We start from the raw sequence: 27,207 nt of genomic DNA, 5'->3' as shown, positions 1-27,207 counted from the left end.
TGGTTTTGGAAGGACCAGATCCTTCTCCTAGCCATTCTATTCCCATCATGAGAGGAGATAAGCTCTGCTTTATCTTTGCCACTTCCGTATCATTTTCTCAGATATATTTCTTCACTACATCTATTGTTTGTCTGACTCCTCCCTATAGAATGAAATTTCTGTAAGAATAGGAATCTTTGTTTACTGATAAATCCCAACCACCAAACATAGAGTATTACCTTTCACATTGTGGCTAATTCTATTCCAGGAAGTCCTGAAAAATATTTATTCACAATAAGTAGGTAACTATTTTTTCTCTGCCCAGGCACATTTCTGTGCTTTAGGAAAGAGGATTCAGTTTCCAGGCTGTAGGAAACTATTACCCTGGAGAAGGAAATGGCAGTATTCTTGCCTGGAGAATCCCATGGACAGAAGCCTGGCAGGCTACAGTCCATGGGGTTGCAAGAGTCAGACACAACTTAGTGACTATACCACCACCACCACAGAAAACTACTAAACTCATTTGAATTATGTATTGAACTACTGCATCATTTATTCATTCTAAGAATATTTCAATACCTCAGAAGTTATAGTGTGATTTTTTGTAGACCTAATATTTCCTAAAATATTTCCAGGAGCATCTACCTACCAAGGTTCATATTAACCAGAACCAGGAAATTAAATCCTCTCACCTTAGACAAAAGTTAAATTACAAAGTTATAACTTTATTAAAATCTACCTTTATGTTTTAGTGGGTACACGTGATTAACAAATTCAGGGTAGGATTATGACAGGGTTGTTTTGGTAGCAAAATATAACTATTGTTTCATATATGGCATTGTGTAATTCATGTGTAAGTTTGTGTCCAGTTAAAATAAGATAAAATCTAGGTTATTAAATGCATACACTGTGAAAATTTCTAAGGCTTCTGATCAAGGAATTGAGACCCATCATGTGGTCCATATTAAGTGGGTGAGTTGCAGCCGCACAGTGCTATCTAAGTTACCAGCTGTGCTCTTCCAGAATGAGGTGTTTGCTGAAAGCAATTTCCCATTAGTTAATCTGCCATTGTCTGTTATCTTTAAGGCCTAAGTTCAATTATCAGGAGTCTGACATTTTTTGTCTGGACGTGTAAAACTGCCAGTTAGTCTTTTGCAATTTAAACTTTAATCTGCTAACAAATTTAAAAAAAGGTGTTGGACTCTTTTGCCAAATATTTCATTTAAATGTTGCTAAACTAGACATTTTCAAAGGTGGCCTAATCCCTCTGGTTATCATCTCTAAGTTTAGAGGCAAATAGCTATTAAAACCAAATGATAGTGCTAAGAAAAACATAGCTCAGTTAATATTTGCTCTAATTATAAGAATTTGCAAGGCATTTCTGAGTACATTTTGCATTTTCTTTGTGAGCTTGGTGGGTTCTTGTTCTTTCTCCCATGGTACGCAGTAGAGGTTAGTATACCCAAACAAAGGGTTCCTCTTAAGAAACTCCTTAAATTTTGCTAAGGGACAATTTATTCAGAACAGAGTAGCTCAAACATTGAAGCAAATGCTCATCTCCTTGATTATTTGCCGTGTTATTCTAAAATGAATACCTGAAAGGATAATTTGATTTTTGTGTATTCTGAGTCACTGTCTTGGAGATGCCTTCAACAACTATTTGACCACATTAAATGAAGCCTGGGTAGCTCACTTTACAAGGTCTTGCCTACATGAATATGTGTACATGACCTTTTCATTATGTCTTAAAAAACCAATGTCTTGTGTTTTTTAAATAATTTAACAAACACCTTGACTTACATATTTGAGTCAGTAAAACACAGACTAGTTTTGGGTGTGTGTGTGTGGATAAGACACAGAGTAAGACAACTGTTAATAGTTATAAGAGGAAAAACTGTTCACATCAGTTCTTTCTTCTTTGGGGAAAGGGGAGAGGGGTTGAGCAAGTGTTTTAAACCAGATGATGGTGACCCCTGTAACAATTTGGGTTTGGATGGGAGACTCCTCATCCTAACTGGACGCTGTCTGCTCTCATCGATGAGCATGGTACTTCTGGAAGTAAAGTTGGTTACTCCCTGCTGGCTCAGCTGGTAAAGAACCCATCTGCCAATGCAGGAGATGCAGGAGACTGGATTTGATCCCTGGGTCGGGAAGATCTCCTGGCAAAGGAAATGGCAACCCACTCCAGTATTCTTGCCTGGGAATTTCCATGGACAGAGGAGCCTGGCGGGCTACGGTCCAGGGGTCACAAAGAGTCAGACATGACTGAGCACACTCATGCTTCATACTCAAGTCTTAGTTCCCAGGCCTAACATTGTTAGTCATGTCTGAGATGTCCACAGACCTTCTCTTTAAGACTTTATAAACTAAAAATGTAATCGATTAAAAAAAAATGAAGTAGGATTATGAGAAATGAGAAAATCTCATATCCACAGTTTTCAAATAATATGAGTTTTCTGTGTGGCACCCCTATGCTGAGTACTATGCATGCCTAATTTTATTTAATCCTCACAAAAAACTGAAAAATAGTATTCTTATTGTACAGATGAGGAAAATGAAGCCCAGACAGGTTAAATACCTTAGGTGACATAATATATCTCATAACTAGAGGTACCTGACTTCAAACACAATTCTGACTCTAAAACTGCCTAACAACCCCAGACTTGGCATTTCAAGTATAACCAGTCCTTTTGGTAATTTGAATGGATCCACCCACGAGACCACCTAATCCGGCTTCCTCCTTCTAAGAGGTAATGCTCTTCCACCCTACGGCACAACCTTCCTTTCAAAGCTATTAAGATTCTTTACATATAATAAAAGATGCCCTTTCCCCTTTAATTTACATTAAACAGTAGAATACTTCTAACATTTCTGATTTATGTGTATTTCCATTAAATAAATTTTCTTCTTTCTTTCTCTTTTTCTGTTTACTTCTGGACACACATAGGTGGGGCTTGTTCCCTTTAACCATCGGAATCCAGGAAGACCAGGTACCCCGAATCATGTTTCTCAAACCTGGCTCCCCTTTAGAATTATCTGGGGAGCTTGAAACAACAGCAGTAACTGAAAAGAACAACCCAACCCATCCCCCCAAACCATTCCTATCACAACTTAGTTCAGTTCAGTCGCTCAGTCCTGTCCGACTCTTTGCGACCCCATGGACTGCAGCAGGCCAGGCCTCCCTGTCCATCACCAAGTCCTGGAGTCCACCCAAACTCATGTCCATTGAGTCAGTGATGCCATCCAACCATCTCATCCCCTGTCGTCCCCTTCTCCTCCCGCCCTCAGTCTTTCCCAGCATCAGGGTCTTTTCAAATGAGTCAGCTCTTCGCATCAGGTGGCCAAAATATTGGAGTTTCAGCTTCAACATCAGTCTTTCCAATGAACACCCAGGACTGATCTCCTTTAGGATGGACTGGTTGGATCTCCTTGCTATCCAAGGAACTCTCAAGAGTCTTCTCCAACACTACAGTTCAAAAGCATCAATTCTTCTGTGCTCAGCTTTCTTTATAGTCCAACTCTCACATCCATACATGACTACTGGAAAAACCATAGCCTTGACTAGACAGACCTTTGTTGACAAAGTAATATCTCTGATTTTTAATATGCTGTCTAGGTTAGTCATAACTTTACCTCCAAGGAGTAAACGTCTTTTAATTTCATGGCTGCAATCACCATCTGCAGTGATTTTGAGCCCCTCAAAATAAAATCTGACACTGTTTCCACTGTTTCCCCATCTATTTGCCATGAAGTGATGGGACTGGATGCCATGATCTTAGTTTTCTGAATGTTGAGCTTTAAGCCAACTTTTCACTCTCCTCTTTCACTTTCATCAAGAGGCTCTTTAGTTCCTCTTCACTTTCTGCCTTAAGGGTGGTGTCATCTGCATATCTGAGGTTATTGATATTTCTCCCGGTAATCTTGATTCCAGCTTGTGCTTCATCCAGCCCAGTGTTTCTCATGATGCATTCTGCATATAAGTTAAATAAGCAGGGTGACAATATACAGCCTTGATGTACTCCTTTTCCTATTTCCTATTACCACTTAAGCCAACAGTTAAATTCATGAGTGTTAGAGCTGAGCCTTCAGTGTACTTTTCTAGCTCCAGCTTTTTATTTCAAAAATGTTCAACCTACAAAAATGTTTCAGAATAGTTTCAATGAACACCCAACCATGTACTTTTCACCAGGATTCACCAATTTATCAATTTATTTTCTCTTTTCCCTCTATTGTACTTACATATACACAAAAAATGTACAAACATATATTTCTGTCCTTGTTTTTGAACCATTTAAATGTTAGTTGCAAATATCATGACACGTTATCTCTAAATGCATTGACATAGATCTCCTATGTTTAACAACACTCTCAGATATAACCATGGGCTTCTGAAGTGGTGCTTGTCCCACCTACCAATGCAGAGATGCAGGTTTGATCCCTGGGTTGGAAAGATCCCCTGGAGTAGGAAATGGCAAGCTGCTCAATTATTTTTGCTGGAAAATCTCATGCACAGAGGAGTCTGATAGTCCACGGGGCCACAAAGAGTTGGATGCAGCTAAGCACACGTATACCTAACCACACTACACACAAGCATCACATATAGAAAATTTATCTACATATCCCACTATTATTGAATAATAATTTAGTATTTATCATCTATTTAGGTTATTTTTAGGCTTTGGTAAGTACAGACCTTGCTCTTGTGAACATTAAATCAAAATAGGCCACAAAGACCTAAATATGAACTAAAATTATAAAATTCTTATTAGAAACTATAGACTACTCAAACAATTCTTAGTTATGACACCAAACGGAGAGGGCAATGGCACCCCACTCCAGTACTCTTGCTTGGAAAATCCCATGGATGGAGGAGCCTGGTAGGCTGAAGTCCATGGGGTCACTAAGAGTCAGACACAACTAAGCGACTTCACGTTCACTTTTCACTTTCATGCATTGGAGGAGGACATGGCACCCCACTCCAGTACTCTTGTCTGGAGAATCCCAGGGATGGTGGAGCCTGGTGGGCTGCTGTCTATGGGGTGGCACAGAGTCGGACACGACTGAAGTGACTTAGCAGTAGCAGTAGCAGTATGACACCAAAAGAAAAAACAAACAAGCAGAAAAATAATTAATTGGATTTCATCAAATTAGAACCTTTTGTGTTTCAAAGAATATCAAGAAAGTAAAAATGCAACCCACAGAATGAGAGAAAATATTTATATCTTTTATATAAGCATTTTATATCCAGAATATATGAAGAACTCTTGCAGCTCAGTAATATAGACAATTCCATTAGAAAATGGGGAAAGAATCTGAATATACATTTCTCAAAGATATAAAAATGGCTAAAAGATATATACACCTGAATGCAGAGTTCCAAAGAATAGTGAGGGAGAGATAAAGCCTTCCTCAGTGATCAGTGCAAAGAAATAAAGAAAAACAATAAACTTGGAAAGACTAGAGATCTCTTCAAGAAAATTAGAGACAACAAGTGAACATTTCATGCAAAGTTGGGCACAATAAAGGACAAAAATGGTATGGACTTAACAGAAGCAGAAGATATTAAGAAGAGGTGGTAAAAATACATGAAGAACTATACGAAAAAGATCTTAAACCCAGATAACCAAGATGGTATGATCACTCACCAAGAGCCAGACATCCTGGAATGCGAAGTCAAGTGGGCCTTAGGAAGCATCACTACAAACAAAGCTAGTGGAGGTGGTGGTTGAATTCCAGTTGAGCTATTCCAAATCCTAAAAGATGATTCTGTTAAAGTGCTGCACTCAATATGTCAGCAAATTTGGAAAACTCAGCAGTGGCCACAGGACTGAAAAATGTAAATTTTCATTCCAATCACAAAGGAATGTTCCAAAGAATGTTCATACTACTGCACAATTGCACTCATCTCACATGCTAGCAAAGTAATATTCAAAATTTCCAATTCAGGCTTCAATAGTATGTGAACCAAGAACTTCCAGATATTCAAGTATTTAGAAAAGACAGAGGAATCAGAGATCAAATTGCCAACATCTGTTGAATCATAGAAAAAGCAAGAAAATTCCAGAAAAATACCTACTTCTGCTTCATTGACTACACTAAAGCCTATGACTGTGTGGATCACAACAAACTGTGGGAAATTCTTCAAGAGATGGGAATGCCAGACCACCTTACCTGCCCTCTGAGAAATCTGTATACAGGTCAAGAAGCAACAGTTAGAACTGGACATGGGACAACAGACTGGTTCCAAATTGGTAAAGGAGTACCTCAAAGCTGTTTGTTGTCACCTTGCTTATTTAACTTATATGCAGAGTATATCATGCAAAATGCCAGGCTGGATGAAGCACAAGCTGGATCAAGATTGCCAGGAGAAATATCAATAACTTAAGATATGCCAGTGACATCACCCTTACGTCAGAAAGGGAAGAAGAACTAAAGAGCCTTTTGATGAAAGTGAAAGAGGAGAGTAAAAAAGCTGGCTTAAAACTTAACATTCAAAAAACTTTAAGATCATGACATCTAGTCCCATCACTTCATGGCAAATTGATGGGGAAACAGTGACAGTTTTATTTTCTTTGACTGCAAAATCACTGCAGATGGTGACTGCAGCCATGAAATTAAGACACTTACTCCTTTGAAGAAATGCTATGACCAACCTAGACAGCATACTAAAAAGCAAAGACATTACTTTATCAACAAAGATCAGTCTAGTCAAAGCTATGGTTTTCCAGTTGTCGTGTATGGATATAAGAGTTGGACCATAAAGAAAGCTGAGCGCTGAAGAATTGATGCTTTTTGAATATGGTGTTGGAAAAGACTCTTGAGAGTCCCTTGGACACCAAGGAGATCAAACCAGACAATCCTAAAATAAATCAGTCCAGAATGTTCATTGGAAGGACCGATGCCGATGCTGAAACTCCAATACTTTGGCCACCTGATGTGAAGAAGTGATTCACTGGAAAAGACCCTGATGCTGGGAAAGTTTAAAGGCAGGAGGTCAAGGGGACAACAGAGGATGAGATGGTTGGATGACATCACCAACTCGATGCACATGAGTTTGAGTAAGCTCTCGGAGTTGGTGATGGACGGGGAAGCCTGGCATGCTACAGTCCATTGGGTCACAAAAAGTCGGACACAACTGAGCAACTGAACTGAATAAGCTCATGCAAAGATACTCATTGTAACTCACCATTAGATCAATGTAAGTCAAAACCATGAGGTATCACTCCTATCTATTCAGATGGTTTAATCAAATAGATAATAAGAAGATTTGACAAGAATATGGAGATATTGGAATCTTCATACATTTCAGATAGGAATGTAGATGATGCAATTTTGGAAAACAGTTTGGCAGTTCTTCAAAAGAGTAAACATAGATCACTAAGTGTGCATATGTAAGTTGCTTCAGTCATTACAGCTCTTCCTGAGACTAAGTATTGTAGCGCACCACGTTCCTCTGTCCATGAGATTCCCCAGGCAAGAATACTGGAGTAGGTTTCCATGCCCTCCTCTAGGGGATCTTTCCGACCCAGGGATCGAACCCATGTCTCTTATGTCACCTGAATTGGCAGGTGGGTTCTTTACCACTAGAGCCACCTAGGAAGCCCCTAGAATCACCATATGTCCTACTTACTCACTTCTAAGTATATCCAAGAAATGTGAAAACATATGTCCTAATGAAACTTGTACAACAATAAATATTCATACTAACATTATTTAAAACAACTAAAAAAGTGGAAATAAACCAAGTGTCCATCATTTGATGAATGGAAAAATTGTGGTATATGCACACAGTGAAATATTATTTGACTATTAAAAAAACACTGTGAGAGGACTTCCCTGGTGGTCCAGTGGCTAAGACCCAGCACTCTCAATCCAGGGGACCCAGGTTTAATCCATGGTCAGGGAACTAGATCCCATATGCAGCAACTAACGATCCTTCATGCTGCAACAAAGAGCAAGTGTGGCCAAACAAATAAACAATTTAAAAGCACAACACTATGGTAAGTTGAAGAAGTCATGTACAAAGGACTACATTCTGTATGATTTCATTTATATGAAATATCCAAAACAGGCAAATCCATAGAAACAGAAAGTATACTAGTGTTTGTACAGCTGGAGACATCGGGCAGACATGAACGGTAACTGCTAATAGGTATGGGTTTCTTTTTTGAGGGGATCAGATATCCTAAAATTGATCATGGCAATATTTGCACACCTCTATGAATATACTAAAAAAATGTTTAAATGTGTGAATTGTATAGTATGTGAATCTCAAGAAAGCTTTTAAAAAATGGGACTAACATTTACTGTTTTGAGTGTTCAGTGAAGCTTTTCTTTGCAGCTAATGACAAGTCTTGGGAATAGGTATTTAGAATAGCTGAAAAGTTCTGTTTAAAGCCATCTTTTTCCTTCAGAATTTCTAACTAGTGCTCTCTCTTCACTGATGCCATGAGACTTTTTTTCAAAAATGACATATTCTTTAACAAGAGTCTAGAAGTGAAGGAAGCAAAAATTTTCAATAAAAATTCTTAACTACCGACATACTCTATCATGCATGTGAATTCAGACCATTCCAATGTAAACCCCAGTAGCACTTTTTCTAATCCCATGTGTATTTGTTTCCTGTTACTGCTGTAACAAATTACCCCTAACCAAGTGGCTTCAACAACTCAATTCTCTTAGCTTGTAGTTTAGGAATTCGATGAAATCTCTCTGAATTAAAATTAAGGTGTCTCCAGGGCTGCATTCCTTCTGGAGATTCTGAGGGAGAACCTGTTTACTTATCTTTTCCAGTTTCTAGAGGTCTTCATTATTTCTTGGTTCACGTACCCTTTCTTGAAGTTCAGAATCAGCAATGGGTAGTCAAGTCCTTCTGATACTGCATTACTCTGACCTAGCTTCCACTGTCACACCTGTTCCTCTGCAACTTGTCTATTTCCAAAGGACCACCTGAATAATCAAGGATAATTTGCTAATATTGAGGTTGGCTGATTAGCTGTCTTAATTCCTCCTTCCTGTATAACCTAGTGTGTACACAGGTTTCAGCAATAAAAACTTGGACATCTTTGGGAGGGCATTATTCTGCCTATTACAACCTTTTCTAGGAGTGTGTATAAGTCAAGGTGATGGAAAAAGCCTTATGGGTTCCTGGTGGTTTGATTATTCAGCAAAAGAGGATTTCTCTTTTGGGCAATGTGCTATATAGAAAATGTTGGCATGAGTAAAGGGTTGTTGTTCAGTTGCTAGGTCAGTTCCAGCTTTTTGTGACCCCATGCACTGCAGCATGCCAGGCTTTCCTGTCCACCTTTATTTTGTAAAGTAGAGAAAAGGCTATTATGGACTGAGGCCTGTTCTCGGGCAATTTTAGGTGAAATAGATGTAGAAATTAAGAATTTGGAATACAATTGATTGCTTTCAGGGCTTCCCTGGTGGCTCAGATGGTAAGAATCTGCCCACAGTGTGGGAGACCTGGGTTCGATCCCTGGGTTACAAAGATCCCCTGGAGAAGGGAAAGGCTACCCACTCCAGTATCCTTACCTGGAATAATTCCATGGACAGGGGAGCCTGACAGGCTTTCAAATTATTCTGGTGGCAAAACCGCTAAAAGGCTTCCCATGACCCTGGACCCCAGGTAGATGATCCTTGATTTGGGGCATTGGTTTCCAGTCTTGACTGATTTTGCAATTATCTGAGACATTTGAAAAATACCATCAGATTTCCAGGCTTTAATCTCAACCTTCAGAATCAGAAGTTTGGAAAACAGAGATAGAAAAGATGATTTGAATAATTTCTTCAGTTGATTCTGATATTTAGCCAGATTTGATAACTATTGGCTTGAAAAATAAAGAGACTTGAATAAGTAACGATCGAAGATGTATGTGTTCACTAGCTTTTTCTATTATTTGCTGGTTAGTTTTGAAGGTTACAGAACATTTAAATATGACCTAGAGCTTTGTTCAGTCTGACCTATGTGGAGCCAATAGAGAAATCTGAAGGTATTATTCTTACTTCCAAGTCATCAACCCCCAACCACAGAAAACTAGAACCTCTGGATTTCCGCCCCTCCCTTTAAATGTGTATACTCTGACATTATAAGTTATGTCTTATATGAGTTTACCTTTGTTAAATAGTCATAATGTGATTAACTAAGTTATTCTTATCCCATAGATGTAATCGAAGAATACAGTAATGCTTGTGATCACTTTGTGTTTATACCAAAGTATGATATATACCCAAATGTGGTTATAATTACTATCTAAAGTCTATGAATTAGCACATTTTCCACATCTTACCAGCAAAATGCTGATTTTTATAAGTTAGTTTAATAACCTTTCTAGAAACGAGACGTCTTTTAACAAAAGTATGCAGTTAATCAAGAGGACAATAGTTAATCATTGAACATGTGCCAAAAGGTATATCTTGAAGACTAAAATGTTGCCTTTTCTCTATAGATATCATTCTACAGAAAGAAACTCAGGAAGGAATTCCACCCCCAACCCAGAGTCAGGAACCTCTAAAACCTCAGGAGAATATATCACGACCCATTCACCATCCTTTAGTTTTAAAAACTAACTTTGAGGAAGAGGAGGAGGAAGAAGGTGAACAAAATGGTGAATAAACTTTTGTCACATTTATAGTGCACATTCAAAAACTTCATGATATTTTCTGCATACTTGTTTAACTTTTAGAAGTTTATAATATATAAGACATATTTTGGTGAGAAAATAGCTTTAATTTTATTAAATATATTAAATTCATTATGTTCTAATTTGTTCGACATCTACACATATATTTATGATTGTTTGGATTGAAAGTTTTTTGTTGTATGATGGCTAGAAGACAGATCTCATGTTTAAATATGCACAGTTGCTTGTAAGTATACTAATAACATGTTTTATTTGTGTATAAATTAACACTGATAATATGATTTATATAATCATATAAATTTATATATAACATTGTCTGTTTATATGTAACAACATTGATATACATAAGTGTCAATCTATCTGTCTCACATTTAATCCTTGAAGCTATAGAGATCAATAGAGTAGTTTGTAATGTGTAAAGCATTATCATCTGCATTATCCCAGTAATCCTTGCCAGCATAAAGAAGACTAGAACCCAGGTCTTACACTGTAGTCCATCTTATTCCTCCCATATCACCACAGCACTGCAGTACCAATAAGTATGTACAAACAAGTTAAACATCCAGAGAAATAAACTAAGTCTGTCTCTGCCCTGGAATTTGTCATTGTATGGAGACTCAGAATGTGGGCACATTGAAAAGACTGAAATGTTACATTTTTTTCTGTAGCTATCTTACTACAGAAAGATAATTAATAGGGAATTCCACCTCTGATCTAGAGTCAGAACCCCCTGAAACCTCAGGAGGATATATTACAACCCACTCATCATCCTTTAATTTTAAAACTAACTTTGAGGAAGAATAGGAAAAAGGAGATGTGCCACTTTCTGCTGTTTAGCTCTGTCTCCTATCCCAACATCCTCCTTCTCCAGACAAACATAATCTCAAATGTGAACCTATACGTCCAGCCTCTCATCTCAAGACACATATAATGTACAGTCATTTTTCTCTTGACTGATTCTTTCTAAAACATAAAATATAGCAATAAGAAACATTTGTTAGTACACAAATTATTGACTTTAAATATTTTTAAAACAGTAATCCATTTATGAGGACAATGTGTGGGATTTTTCATTCTGGTTTATAAATTTTCAGATTATTTGGCTTTGGGACAATTTAATTTAAAAAAAATATATCCTATAGATGCTTCTAGTTTATGGACAAAGACTCCTGAAGAAATTGAAGAAAAAAGAGCAATAAAGGAGATGTGTTATAAATCTGGTAAGAAATCAAACATTTGTATATTTTCTAATATTTGATGTGAGAAGTGCACTAACCATTGATTTTCTTGTGGGAGATTAGGTGAATACTACAGAGTTCATACTCCTTCAGATATTTCATCATCTAAAAGCATAGCCTCTATAGTGGAAAAAGAGATAGAAAAGTCTTTGGAAAGTGGCAGTGAATTGCAAGAAGGTAAGGAATAAAAAGGAAGCTTTTCAAGGTGGTGAATACTTGGTGTGATAGGCTGTGGATTATTAAGTGTGCACTGGAGTTAAATGACAAATAATACATCAGAATTGAGAGTGAGAAGGAAGTGATTTTATTGCATAACCTAAATTTAATATGAAAAGCTGCTATTAATGTAATCATGTTTTCCCAGAGGAACCACAGAATGAATAGACTACATAAACCATGGTGACACTACATACCCCATGCAGTCATTCTGTAAATAACTTGGTTTTACCACTTCATTTGTCTATGAAAATAAATCTCCCTGTAAAACAAATGTAGATTTTTTTTTTTCATAAGTAGAATGGACAACTTAGCCCTAGAAGGACAAAAGGGAGATCACGGAATAATGTTAGTGGCAGGACAAGGGTATATTTGTTCATTGAATGAGTGCTTCCTGTGTACCAGCCAATTTCAAGGGCAACACAGGTGAATAAATATAACGCTGTGCCTTTTATGGATCTTATGTTCTGGTGAATCTGACTTTTCTGTTGGTGAATGTTTTGCTCTTGAAGGCAAGATAAAAAGAACATTGTTTTCTGGATATAAAACAAGGAACTCAGAGAAAAATCCATGGATGCCATGGGTTTAAGTAGTTTTCTTGCCTCTGGGATGAGCTTAAACAAAAAAACCTTTATAGCAGTAAGCGAAATCAGAATTCTTTCCTCCTCTTAGGTACCAAAAAAATAGTTGGAAAAGATTCCCAGGATCAAGATGAATATAAGATAAAGAGTAGAATGTCTGTCTTGCAAGTATGTGTGGCAAGCCATTTAAACATATATGGCAGTAGGTGGCAGCAACATACTGTCAAATGGTAGAACAGTCGAAAAACCCAAGCTGATAGGTGGGGGCCATCCAGTGAAGGACAGATTGTCCGAATTACACAGACAAGGGCTTCCCAGGTGGCACCAGTGGTAAAGAACCTGCCTGCCAACGCGGGGCACACAGGAGACATGAGCTTGATCCCTGGGGAGTGGAGATCCCCTGGAGAAGGAAATGACACAGACAAGAAAAACAAAACAAGGGCAAACATGTTAGCAATGAGTATTAAAAATGTCAGATAGAAAGACAGTTATATGCGTTTTCACTTTATATTATGGTTTTAAAAAGCTTTTTATTTTTAAATAATTCCAGTTAATTCATGAACCTTCTTTACCCAGATTTCCCCAAATATTGGCACTTTACACATTTGATTTTTTCATTCCCTTCCTCTCTCTCTCTCAATATACACATTGTTGTTATTTTTTTTCAAATTGTTTGAGAGTAAGTTGCAGGCATACATAACTCTCACACAAATGTGGTATAAATACCAATATCAGAAGATTACTAGTGATATTATTTACAAACCAAAAAAAAATTTCACTAATTGTGCCATTAATGTTCTTTATACTAAAATGAAATCTACCTTATTTAGAATCCAGTTCAGAATCACAAGTTATATCAGATTACCATAGCTCCTTTATTCTCCTTTTAATATTTTATTTTAGGAGAAAATTATCTAAAAATGTATAAAGAGAATGGAGAGACTTTAATTATCAGTATAATTAGCATTTTTCAATCAGTGAAGTGAGTGAAGTGAAGTTGTTTAGTCGTGCCTGACTCTTTGCAACCTCATGGACAGTAGCCTGCACCAAGCTCCTCTGTCTGTGGGATTTTCAAGGCAAGAGTACTGGAGTGGGTTGCCATTTCTTTCTCCAGGGAATCTTCCCAACCCAGGGATTGAACCCAGGTCTCTCACATTGTAGACAGACGCTTTACCGTCTGAGCCACCAGGAAGTAGATCCTAATACATTTTACTCAGTTTATTCATGGTGAGTAGATAAAAACAAAAGAAATATTATAAAATTCATTATATGTCACATCAACTAAATTAAATATATATACACTATAGCATTAGATTGCTCACATTTTTTAACTGCCACTTGTTACGTTATCCACATAAGAAAATAAACTTCCCTTCTGCTTTCCTGATTATTATAAGTTGGCTTAAAATGTATATAATTATAATTTTATTGTTCATGAAATCACTAGACAAACAATACTTCGATTAACTTTTAGATTCTTTACTATCATCATAAATTCTATCAGAAACTTAGATAAGCACCTAATGGTTTCTTGAGTGATTTCTTTTTTTTTTTAATTTTTAGGGGATGGTCTGACAGTTCCAACAAAATTCAGCCTATTTGAAAGGCAAGGTGAAATAAAAGCATCATTGGACAGGAAACCAAGGACTGACATTGCTGCTTTTGAAAATGGAGGTTAGTTAATTTATTACTGATTGATTCTGAGTATATCACCATAAAATACATAGTTCTGAGTTTTTTCTCTCATAAGCAACTTGTTTCATCAACGTCTTTTTGATATTTTATCACTGACTTTGGATAAGCTCCTTGAGGCCAGGAATTGTGTATAATCAGTTGCTCTCTGCAGTAGAATTCCTGGCACATGCAGTACACTTTGTAAATATTTGTGGAACAAATGGCTTTGTGTTTAAACAGTTGAACGGCGATTACATGTATAGAGACGTTGTTTATAAAATGCACAGGTGACCGGAAGCTAACATGCTGGGACAGTGAGTCGAATGTAAAGAGGCAAAGGCAAACTGTGATAATCGTAGCCTCTTGCAGTTAAGTCCAAGACCTAACTGGTAGGTTTTCTTCAAGTTGGGAAAGACTTGATACGATACAGATTGTGAGGGAAAAATAAATGCTTTTGTTGGCCACAAAGTTTCAAAATGATTAAGTAACTTGTGTCAGCTACCAGATAGCTAAGATAAACTTACATTGCATTATTAGGAGTACTAAAGAAAAATAATTAAATGCAATAAGTCATTTAAAATATTCAGTAGACTATCTGACATATAGAAAGATGCTGTATAAAAGTCATCTATTATTGTATTAGTTCCACTGATTTCTATACAGGGTAGTCCATATTTGAGAATTATTTTTAAACAAGGATACTTGAAAACAAGTATTCTATGTTAAGAAACAGAAACTTGTATGGTGAAGATCTGAAATTAAGTATTTAAGTACATTTTAAAGCACCTGTGGATATTTATCCTGGAAAATAGATCTTTAGGGAATATGAAAACTGCTTTCATACACTTGAGGATATTATATGGAAAGCAATTATATTTATTGAGTATCTCTAAAGTGTGGTAACGGAGAAGGCAATGGTACCCCACTCCAGTACTCTTGCCTGGAAAATCCCATGGATGGAGGAGCCTGGTAGGCTGCAGTCCATGGGGTCGAGAAGAGTCGGACACGACTGAGCGACTTCACCTTCTCTTTTCACTTTCATGCATTGGAGAAGGAAATGGCAACCCACTCCAGTGTTCTTGCCTGGAGAATCCCAGGGACGGGGGAGCCTGGTGGGCTGCCATCTATGGGGTTGCACAGAGTCGGACACGACTGAAGTGACTTAGCATAGCATAGCAAAGTGTGGTAAAGATTGTTAGATGGAAAACTGTGTTGACTGAATTTTCTGACAATTACCTGTAAGTGTACATACTGAATATTCATATACATATATATTAATCAAAACATATATGATATGTATAGAGATGGCAATAGTATCACTGAGAAGTATTTAAATAGTGTTTCAGAGGAGGAGTATGCTGTATTGAAAGATAGCTTTGTACAATTGTTTGCCATTGTTGCCACTGACAGTAAGTTATTGTCCTAGGAGGTGACTGCTACGTTCCACAGAGAATCATATTTCTTGGAGTAGATGAAAATGAAGTTTTAACTGAAGAGAAAGAAAGTACCATATCAAAATGTTCAAATGCTAAAGGTAATGAGCCAGTCTATATTTTGATCCATTTGTGACTTGTTTAAATAAGTTCAAAACGTAAAATTTGATTGTGTTATACAGTTGTAGAAACCAATACAAGAGACAAGGTAATAAATAAAAATACACACCAAAATATACTGGATAGGAGTCAGGGTCCCTCCGTATCCAGTCCTGGCTCTGTCACTAATTATTCTCCTGTAGAGCTTTATCTTTCTTACCTTCAGTTTCCTTATGGGAGAAACTAGCCTGTTGGACTACACAATTGCTGAGAATCCTCCTGGCTCTAAAGTCATTGGTTCTCTCCAATGGTAATATCCAGCTCTCTTTAGTTTTTTTTTTTTTTCTCCCAGCTTCTAATATTCAGTGTGATTGAATTTTCTTAGAAAGCTTTTGTGAAGATATATATACTGAGAAGAGTACTAATCTCATGCTGACTTCCCGCTTTAGGATTATTACTAACTGTAGTCTGAGAATAATCCAGAGACATGTTAATATTGTACATTTTCTATAGGTTTATGCTGCCTCTACCTTGCTAAGAATCCCCCAGCTGGGACCTTGGCTGGGCAGCTCTCTAAGCCACAGACAGAATAGCTGTCCTGTAATTAGAGGACTTCACCTATTCTCCATATAAATGTTAACCAATTTTATCTACTGTCTTCTCCATCATTAAATAAATATTCTCAAAGACAGGGAAAGACACGTGATCAAACTCTTCCTATGGAAAACAATAGGTAAATCTCTCCTCCTCTCTTTTGTTCAGTCCATCAAAAAACACACCTCTAACTTCACAAATAACAGTAGCCATCATTCGCGTGTGGCTGTTAACACTGAAGTTAATCAAAATTAAATACAATTTTAAAATTCAGTTTTTCAGTTGCACTAGCCATATTGCATGTGCTCGGTATTCACATGTGACCAGTGGCTATCGTTTCAGATGGCACAGAATGTTTCCATCATTGTAGAAAGCTTTGTTGGATTGTTCTGCTCCAAAGCCTAGAACAAGTGAAGTGTTTTACAGATATTTTTTCATCCTTGGTTTAAATTGGCATGCTTGGAACTTCCCAGACGGTCCATGGCTAAGACTCCGTGCTCCCAATGCAGGGGGCTTGGGTTCAAACCCTGGTCAGGGAACTAGATCCCATATGCTGCATCAAAGATCCCATGTGCTGCTACTAAGACCAGGCCAGCCAAATAAGTAAATGAAATCAGTAATTTTTTTTAATTGGCACATTTGATATAAAATTGATAACCCTTTTTTTAAAAACAATTTTTTTTGTATGGAGGTATTAAAAATATTGCCACAAATACATATTTACCTATTGAAGATAATGGCTGTATTTCAAATTTTTAATGTTTTGATACTGACAGATTTGGAGGACTCAATGTGCTAACTAGGGAATTTCAGTGGTGGGTTCTAAAAATTAATATGCATATATATTTTTTAAAGAGCATAGATGGGCATATATATGCCCATCATATAATGCTTGCAAAGTGAAATACCAACAGAAATACTTCTTTTTTTTTTTTTTTATTAATACTGACATTTTATTTTCTTAATTTGCTTTAAAAGATAACAAGGACAGCCCTCATCCAAAGCGTTCCCTAACTACCCGACTAGTACCTACAACGCATGTATTAAATGCTACTGAGAATATCAGTATGAAGTGCAGAGAGGACCTTTCTTCAAGTGAGACATTAGCTCTATCACTTTTTGGCCTTAGATATATTTGTCTTACCATGGATTTGTTTTGCTTATTTGAAATAGAATTTTTAAAAAGAAAGAAAAAAGGATGGTTTGAAAATTATTCAAGATTAAGAATTAAAGACACAATAGTCTTCTACTAACTCTGACAATGAATTGTGATGTGGGTCCTAGTAAATTAAATACTTCCCCATTAGTTTAATTTAGGTATTAAAATTGATAATATAATACTACATTCTTAGAAGATCCATTAGTATGATATTTTAAATTTAACCTGTTGTGGGATTCATTGACATATTTTTTAAATTATCTTTCTTTTTTTTTTAATTTTTCTTGATTTTGCTTCTCCTTGCCATTTAGTACTCTAAGCCTCTTCTCTTGATACAATCAAGACTCATGAATCTTCTTTCCCTCCCTCCTTCCTTCCTATTTCATTTGTTGAACCCCTGTAATATTCTTCAACCCCAGCTGGGCAACGAAGAGAACCATGGTTTACCTCAGAGGAGCTTAGTTCAGTGACACTTGTGAAAAATATAGTTTCCAAATTCTAGGAAGGGGAGCATGCGAGTAAGGATGGAGCATGATGTTTGGAGAGGAGGCAGTGAATCAGGGCTTCACTGAACGCTTCCTGCTTAAGCTGAAGATGGGAGCTAGGGCAAAGAGAGATTTATTAGCCCACTATAGAGAGCTAATGCAATCTACATAGTGATTTTGATATTCATTTTTACTCTGGAGAAATGTACCTTAGAAATTCTTGGAAAATTGAGCCTGCACATAAAATTTTCCATGTTAAAACAAGCAAGCAAGAAGTGAATAACTTAGTAATATTAGCACTTACAAATTTTGATTATTGAGTCTTGTTTCACCAAACTATCCATGACCCCAGCTTAGAACAATAAGATAATATTCACTAAAAGTATTTTACACTAATCCAACTTCTTAAGAAGTAGTAGTTTTGGCTTAAAAAGTAAAGAAAGATTTATGTTCACAATGACAATTCTAAAACTACTAAAAATAACATTATAATGAGATATATAATTATATTTGGATTGTAATTTTATGTTCTTTAAAAGGATCCACATATTCCTTTGGACGAAAAGCATCTTTCCTCCAAAGGAATGATACTTATTGAAAGTTTTCTCATCAATCAATTTGATGAGAAAAATCAAGATAGAATCTTTTTGGTACTTAAAAATAAATCACCCTTTGTTCTAGAAAGTAAAGTATTAGGGTGGTACATTTTTTTCCTCCTTGCTTGACATGTGAATGCACAGATATGTAATTAGTACCTACAGTAATTTTCAGATGAAAGCATCTCCTTAAAAACTGTAAAAATTTGTAACTTCTTTAAGTGAATGATGTCCATCCAGTGATGAAGCCTCATTTTAAAGGTGTGAAAAAAAGAAAATGGATATATGACGAACCAAAGAACTTTCCTGGCCCAGGGATGCAGAGAGGTAAAGTGTCTCTATATTTGGTATTCCTGAATTATAATTTGAAAATAGATTAAATAATATTTTCTAGCCAACAAACAAGGCAGTATCATGCACCATGTATTTGAGATGTCAATTCCTATAAACCTAGTTCTTTCAGCTTACATTATCTTCCATTGTGCTATTAAACATTTAAAGCGCAGTGCATTAATTACAGGTGTGAAACCAGCTTGCTTCATCCCTTGTTCCCTTTCCCCTTTCCTTTATTATAGCAGTACAGGCTTCAAATCCCAAAAATAAAATGAGTTACCATCGGAATAATAAAAACAAAAATTCTGAGAATGCATCCTATATCCATGTTCAGAGAGATGCTGTCAGAACTGTCTCATTGAATGCACCTCCTCACGGCAGGCCTCCACACGGGTCCTACAATAAAGCTGATGTTAACAAGGAACCCAAATTCAAGCTCTGTTCAGGTGAGGTTCTACACTTACATAACTGTTGATTCATGTCTGTGATTTGCATCCCTGTGGGACCAGCTAATCTTAGCTTCTCCCCACCCCTTCCCTTTCCAGGCCATCACCACCATAACATCTTAGAAAACTAGTGAGAGGATTTTGTCCATGTGTAGGAGTACACATGGTTTAAAGGACATTGGAGAGAACGTGTTAGGTGCAGATAGCTTGTCACTGACCCTCTCTAGAGTTTTGTCTCAGAGCACTGCACTTTGTTCCCCCTGGATGGCTTTATTTCACTCTTGAGGATTGTTTTTGAATGGTTGACATTTTCTTGTTCCACCAGCTGCATTGTTCTGTTATCACTTTTTGGCTACTGCCTTGGTTTTTCTTTAGGCCTTCATGATTACTTTCTGAAAAGGTTAGTTTGGGGGTTAACTGCAGTATTTTTGACAACCGCTCATCTCTCCCATCCATGTCCAGACTGCTTTTAAATCATTCCATCATGTAATAGGCCAAGTCATAGTGTATGTGTCAGGAAGTACAAGGCCCTGAGGGAGGAGGGAACCAGATTTATTTTTTAATCCCTTGTCTCAGATGAATTTGGTTCTTTTAAAGCTGGGTTTTGATTTTCTCAATTTAACAAAAGGTCACTCAACTCCCTGTAATTTTGTTTGTATTTGCCTGTTTTTGCCTCTAGTCAGTGGAATTCTGATTGTTGTATACTTCTTGAAGCATAAGTAAAAAACTCTGTGTCTATCTTTGGTCCTTCTTTTACAATTTACATAGAAGCTAGATTTTAAATTATTTTTCTTCTGTTTGTTTTCAAATAGAATCTGTATGGATTTATATACATGATTTTATTTATATTTACTACTGTTGTTGTTTAGTTGCAAAGTCATGTCCAACTCTTTTTGTGACCCCATCGGAGAAGGCAATGGCACCCCACTCCAGTACTCTTGCCTGGAAAATCCCATGGATGGAGGAGCCTGGTAGGCTGCAGTCCATGGGGTCGCTGGGAGTCGGACACGACTGAAGCGATTTAGCAGCAGTAGCAGCAGCATGGACTGTAGCCTGCCAAGCTCCTCTGTCCATAGGATTTCCCAGGCAAGAATAAAGCCCTTTACTTCTATTATAATTTTATCATTATTTTACTGTGAGTGGACATTTGTGAAGAATACAGTGACTACCGGACAGTTAGATGCGATTGTCTAGATTTGTATTTGGGGGGCCTCAGACCTTCCTTTCCTTCTTTCCTTCTCTCCTTCCTTTCTTTAGTTCTGCAAATATTAGCAGAATTATATGTAAAATCACAGGAAAGCCAGACAATGAAATATTTTGATCACGTACATATATCATACTTTAGCTTAGCCTCATGGGAGCAATTCTTATTTGAGGAACTGAACAGCCAATTAAGAGATGTGTAACCACGGTCATTGATAACTTAAATGGTCTTAATAAGACTTGTATCCCTGATTCCTTACCCTTGAAATGGTAAAATGAATTACTTAGAGACTAGCTTCACCTCTGAGAATAATAACTTTGAAATACACCTGGAATATGATTTTAACATTATAAAATATTTAATTCCTGTTTCCTTTTTCTCTCAGATAAATATATGTCAACATCATATAATGGTTCAGCGTGGCAAAAAAGAATTCCTTTTTCAAAAACGTATTCAAAAAATGAAAAGATATATACAGGTAAATATTTACTAGTGGTTTTAATGTATCATATAACTCTAAAATGAATGACAAGTTTTAAGCTCAAGGAACATATTTTAGAAAATTTTCATGATATATATGAATATAATTACTTGGAGTTTAGAAGAGATCTCATCGACTAGCAATTTTTTTTTTTGCCTTTTATTTATATATTTAATTGGAGGATAATTGCTTTACAATGCTGTGTTGGTTTAATTTTACCTTTTTTTAAATTAGGTTTTTCTTTGCTTATTTTTATTTTATCAGAAGTCTTTTGATATATTTCTCTCCTTAGCCAGAAGCATAGTAGTTTCAGCAATTATATAATCTGTTTAGATGCATTCTTTGTTGAACTACAAAGCAATATATAAGATCATATTTTGACACAAAATATTAAAGCCCTGCTATATCCTGGCTAGTGAGTACATAATGGCTAGTGCAGGCTGACAGGGCACCTAAGTTGTAGTTTCCAGCCTGGGAGGTTCAAAGTGACTATGGTCTCTGTTTTGTGCTCTTTTCCCTGGGAGGGTGTAGGGATTCTGGGGACCTCCTGAGGGTAAAGGTTTATAGAAGCTCCAACCTCGGGTTCCAGATGTGGTTCTTTTACTAAAAAGCTTGGTGTCTTACCCCAGCTTATTCTGAGGCTTGCTCAGTAGGTTTGAAAGATCACACAGGATAAACTGGTTTCAGTTACTTCTTAGAAACATGAAACTTTCAGAAAAACTCCTAGGTAGAGAGTTCCTACCTAAATCAGTAGCCTAGAACTTTCAGAATCATCTGAAATTCATAAAACCTTATACAAGAGATTCCCAGAATAATCAGAATACATCCAGACTAGAAACTGTACACTTCCCAAAATAAAGAGCCAGGATCTTCTAAAGCAGTATTGCCCTATAAACTCTTCACTACAACTGTGATGCAGTATGTAGACCTGTACATATATTTATAGGTCTTCCCTAGTGGCTCAGACGGTTAAAAAAAATCTGCCTGTGATGCAGGAGACCTAGGTTCAATCCCTGGGTTGGGAAGATCCCCTGAAGAAGTGAATGGCTACCCCTCCAGTATTCTTGCCTGGAAAATTCCGTGGATGGAGGAGGCTGGCAGGCTGCAGTCAGTGGGGTCACAAAGAGTTGGACACGACTGAGCAACTAACACTTTCATATATATTTATACTGGAGTCAATCGCTTTTCTTTTTTTCCCGTCTCTGCATATGTTACTACAAGAGAATGCTACTGCAGTGCTATTTGTTTATATTTCATCTTAAGCTCATGTGGGCTGCACTTAATTTTGTGAGGAAAGAGGTGAAAAGCCGGTGAAAATCCTAAATAAAACTACCAATTGTTAAGCCATGTCTTTTTCTCCCATGATTTCCTTGTGGGTGGGATGTTTCCACCCCTGTCCCAGGGACAGCTCCTGTATTCCGACAGCCTTCACCTACATAGTTAAACATGAATCACCAAAGGTTTGGGAGGGAAGAGGGGTCACTTCGGAATATGAAACACGTACCATCCCTGTATGTGACAGGAATGCAAGCTAACAAAACTGCTTTATTCTTTCAATTTTGGAGAGCATGGAGGAAGGTACGTGAAACAGACAGCAAGAGAACAGAAACTTTGTGGAGCCTCATCTTTCACCACCTCCAGCTCCGCCAGGGCCCAGGGGTAGAAAAGTCAATGACAGAATTTCCCTTGAATTTTTAAGAATCAGAGCATAGAAAGGACCTGCAGTGTACTTCTCAGATGCAACCTAGGGGGAAAAACTTTGGAGAGAATTTCTCAATGCCCTCTGGTGATGTGGTTGCAGGGAGGGTAAGCCCGTCTAATGCTAGAGGGTTGGAGACAGAGCCTCTTGAAATTGCCAAGCTCCAAGTTTGCTTGGGAGGGCATTACGTATTCCTGTGAGTTTCAAGTAAGAGTGAGTTTCTGGGAGAGAGGACTCATGGGTGTACACAGAGTCTCCTGGCTGGGACTGAAGGGATAGCATCAGAAAGATGCCTTTGTGATTGGGTTCTCTTCCAGGGGAGGACTCAGCTGGAATCACAACAGATTTCCAGGGAGTTGATTAGAAACCAGGCCATCACTCACTGATCAAACCTTTGTTACTTGAAGGATGGTCTGAGGGCCACCAGCAATGACATCACTTGGGAGCTTGTTAGAAATATGGAATCTCCATCTCAGACTTACTGAATCAGTATCTGCATTTTAACAAGATTCCCCAGGTGATTAGGATACACATTAAAGTTTGAGAAACCTTAGACTATGTTATATGGGCACTGTTCCCCAGCATAGGACCCAGACCTTGTTGAAACCCAAGATTGTTGAGATGACATTCTTTTCCTAATGGTCACACAGCAGCAGCCATTCTCCCCAGTCCCAACCCTGCATGCATGTGTGCTAAGTCACCTCAGTCATGTCTGACTCTTTGCGACCCTATGGACTGTAGCCTACCAGAATACTGGAGTGGATTGCCATGCCCTCCTCTGGGGGGTCTTCCCAACCCAGGGATCAAACCCAAATCTCTTATGTTTCCTGCACTGACTGGGTGGGTTCTTTACCATTAGTACAAGCTGGGAAGCCCAGTCCCAACCCTAGAAATTAGGATAAACAGCAGGAAGGTAACGGAGGGAAAAAAAAAAAAAAAAAACAAAACCAACCTGGGAAAGAGTTTCAAATTTGAATGTGATTGAAAGATACATGTGAAATAACTGTGGAACCACTGAATTTGGACTAAGTTTATAGGCACAGGACTAGATAAATTTTCGACATCAGGCTGAATGGGAATTTAGAGTCAAGAAATTAAAAAGGCTTCTAACAAAATAAAGTTAGTTTTCTTATTTGCCTAAGGTTTGGCTGGGTAATGTGTAACCCCTAAACACTTCCCCTTTGCAGTTGTTGTTTTCCCCAGAATAGGGAGAGAAAGGTTAGTTTGTGTTTTCTCGCCTGCACTTCCTGCTAGGGCACAGTGGAGAGATTGCAGCATTTCCCAGTGGACAGATGGCCTGTGGAGAGAGGAGGCAGAAAACACGAGCTGCCACTAGTCTGTTCCTCTGAGGAATACCTGAGCGCCAAGGCCAGAGGAAGTGTAAATGGGTGAGAGGAGCCCTTTGGGAAAATGTTTTTGGACGCTCTGAGGATAATGCAAGAGGAGAGGAAAGTGTGTCTGTGAGAATCGAGGAAAGGAGCTGAAGGCAATTAGAGATGTCATTGTCAGCCTTCCCTTGAGGCCACATGTCCTTTCCGATAGGGATATAGCTGGTTGACTGGAGGTGCCTGTCTGCACAGAAGGCAACGTTCATTCTCTTCATTCTGGGTGCCCCATGGTGCAGCCTTCTGTATAGTAGTATTTCTATTCCTTTCTATCCTCCCCTTCATCTAAATTCAAATCATAGCAAGCTTTGGAAAGAAATGGAATTAATTTGAATGGCGTTCTGAAAATTTATGAATTAAAACAAGCTTAGTTTTTGTTTTGTCTTAAGATTTATGGGACGTAATTAACAAAAGAAATGCAAAATGTTTGTACCCTGAATAATGCTGAAAAAGAAAATAACTGAAATATGTTTTGTGTTTCATTATTAGAGCCAAGAAGAAATGGGAGCAAGTAAACCTGGAGGTTGAGAGAAGAGAAAAATGAGAAAAGAGAAAAGTGCCAGAAATCATCTGATTTACAATCAAAAATGAAAATTCAAAGAATGAGATATTCAAGTACTCCATACTATATACTGGATAGCCAAAGATGATAAAATGCAAATTCTGAAAATAAGATGCAGGAAGTACATTGTGCTCTTTCAAAACTGATAAAAATGCAAATTACAAACAGCTGCCTGTGTATTTGTATAGGTCTGGGATTCATTCGATGCATTGCCACAAACATTTAATAAAATTTAAAAGTTTGACAATTAAGATCACTCTTTAATTGTAAACTAAATTAGATTGCACAGATTGAGGAGTAAAATTGTGCCTTTGATTTCTGTTTTGCAATATTCTTTAAGGAAGAAACCTCACATTTTCTTTCTTTACCTAGATTTTAACTGGGCCCTCTGTGATAGTTACAGATAAAATGTAAACAAATTCAGTGAAGTCCCAGGGTTACAGTATGGTGATGAGTATGAGAGGAATTCTAATAGATATACACTTTGATGTGTTATAGAAAGAGACAAAGTCTGGTTTGTCCTTCAGGGCTGTTGCTGAACAATGGCTTTTAAAGGGAAACTACAAAATCTACCTGCTGGAATGTGCTACGTTCAGAACTGAAAAACAAATATTTCCTACCATGAAAACAAAAATTATATGATCATACTGGAGAAAAGGACTCATAAAAGAAAAAAAGTGAATTAATAATAGGGTATCCCAAAAGTCTGAGTGAACTTTTAAGGTTTCAGAAACTCCAGAAGTATAAATGCTTGTGAATGTAAGAGAGAGACATCATTTGAAAATTTATTTCCATTTTGTTTGTGCTCGTTTAGAATTGTGAATCTTGAATAACAAAATTTTATTATTTAAAAAATTTCATCTGCAGAGTGACTGAAACAAAAACTTGAAATTAAAAATTTATTCTTCAAACTTAATACAAGAGCAATATAAATAATTAACCTTTCAAATGATATGTTTGTAAATTTGTAACATTTGTACTCCCATGTTTATAAAAGTTCAGAACTTCACTAAGACTTTGGAACCCCCTGTATTTGTATTTGCTTGTGTCTTATAGTTACTGGTAGCCTCTTGTTCAACATTTATTGGAGAAGAGAGGCAATCAGGACTCTTAGAAATATTTTATTTTTAAAACATTTTCTAAAATCACTGCAGATGGTGATTGCAGCCATGAAATTAAAAGACGCTTACTCTTTGGAAGGAAAGTTATGACCAACCTAGACAGCATATTTAAAAGCAGAGACATTACTTTGCCAACAAAGGTCCGTCTAGTCAAGGCTATGCTTTTTCCAGTGGTCATGTATGGATGTGAGAGTTGGACTATAAAGAAAGCTGAGCACAGAAGAATTGATGCTTTTGAACTGTGGTGTTGGAGAAGACTCTTGAGAGTCCCTTGGACTGCAAGGAGATCCAACCAGTCCATCCTAAATGAGATCAGTCCTGGGTGTTCATTGGAAGGACTGATGCTGAGGCTGAAACTCCAATACTTTGGCCACTTGATGTGAAGAGCTGACTCACTTGAAAAGACCCTGATGCTGGGAAAGATTGCGGGCAGGAGGAGAAGGGGATGACAGAGGATGAGATGGTTGGATGGCATCACCGACTCAATGGACATGGGTTTGGTTGGACTCTGGGAATTGGTGATGGACAGGTAGGCCCGGCGTGCTGTGGTTCATGGCGTCGCAAAGAGTCAGACATGACTGAGCGACTGAACTACACTGATGCTGTGATTCCAACTTGTGGAGTAATAAACCGTAGTTTCTTGCTTTTAATGGGGCTCTGTCTCCACACTTTCAAAAACTTAAGGATGTGGTCATTATGGTTTTTTTTTACACATAGATATAAATAAAAACTGGGTCAGCAAAATATCCTGGTAAGACAGACTTGAGAGGGAGATAAGAAAACAGCTGAGTTGAAAAGCTGTCTATTAATCAATGGAGGAAGAAATGCTTATAGACTCTTAAGTGTACAAGTAGTGCTTTTAAGCTTAAATTCCATTATGCCCCTGGTTGGGCAGTTGCTTTTTTGGAACATAAAAGAAGTTTGATGAATTTTACTGGTGTTCAATGAGTCTATTCATTTCAAAATGCAATAATAATAATAATTAAAATAGCATTTATTGGAAATGTAGTATATTAGTTTGCTGGGGCCACTATAATAAAGTACCCACAAACTGAGAGGCTCAAACAACAGAAACTTATTGTCTCACGAATCTGAAGGCCAGAAGTCTGAAAACAAGGCGTCAGTTGGTTCCTTCTGAAGGATCTATTCCAGGACTCTCTTCTTGGCTTACAGATCACTATCTTTTTCTTTGTGTCTCTTTATATAAAAATCCCTTTATATGTGTTTATGCATTCATATCTCTTCTTTTATAAGGATACAGTCATGTTGGATTAGG

The 27,207-nt window shown here is 37.4% G+C and overlaps 1 protein-coding gene across 2 annotated transcripts in view; it reads left to right on the top strand.

Moving 5' to 3' along the window:
• ZC3H11D (zinc finger CCCH-type containing 11D) overlaps positions 1-25,061 on the top strand; it is a 29,324-nt gene extending 4,263 nt beyond the window's left edge. Inside the window, exons 4-13 of one of the 2 annotated variants that reach the window (XM_086403779.1) lie at positions 10,431-10,589; positions 11,720-11,845; positions 11,927-12,040; positions 14,224-14,334; positions 15,761-15,868; positions 17,439-17,555; positions 18,923-19,027; positions 19,276-19,479; positions 21,069-21,161; positions 24,738-25,061. In XM_086403779.1, coding sequence (XP_086259905.1) covers positions 10,431-10,589; positions 11,720-11,845; positions 11,927-12,040; positions 14,224-14,334; positions 15,761-15,868; positions 17,439-17,555; positions 18,923-19,027; positions 19,276-19,479; positions 21,069-21,161; positions 24,738-24,763 — 1,163 coding nt within the window. In that variant the 3' untranslated portion in view covers positions 24,764-25,061. Of the gene's footprint in view, positions 1-10,430; positions 10,590-11,719; positions 11,846-11,926; positions 12,041-14,223; positions 14,335-15,760; positions 15,869-17,438; positions 17,556-18,922; positions 19,028-19,275; positions 19,480-21,068; positions 21,162-24,117; positions 24,345-24,737 lie in introns of those variants that run through there. The other variant, XM_086403777.1, reaches the window with a different exon arrangement.
• Positions 25,062-27,207: the final 2,146 nt, after the last annotated feature.

Source organism: Bos grunniens, chromosome 5 (assembly GCF_055505025.1).
Source record: "Bos grunniens cultivar Pamir isolate PY7600 chromosome 5, Bosgru_T2T1.0, whole genome shotgun sequence".
NCBI lineage: Eukaryota > Metazoa > Chordata > Mammalia > Artiodactyla > Bovidae > Bos > Bos grunniens.
Note: the sequence above shows the minus strand (reverse complement) of the source record. Positions and strands in the feature narration are given on the sequence as shown.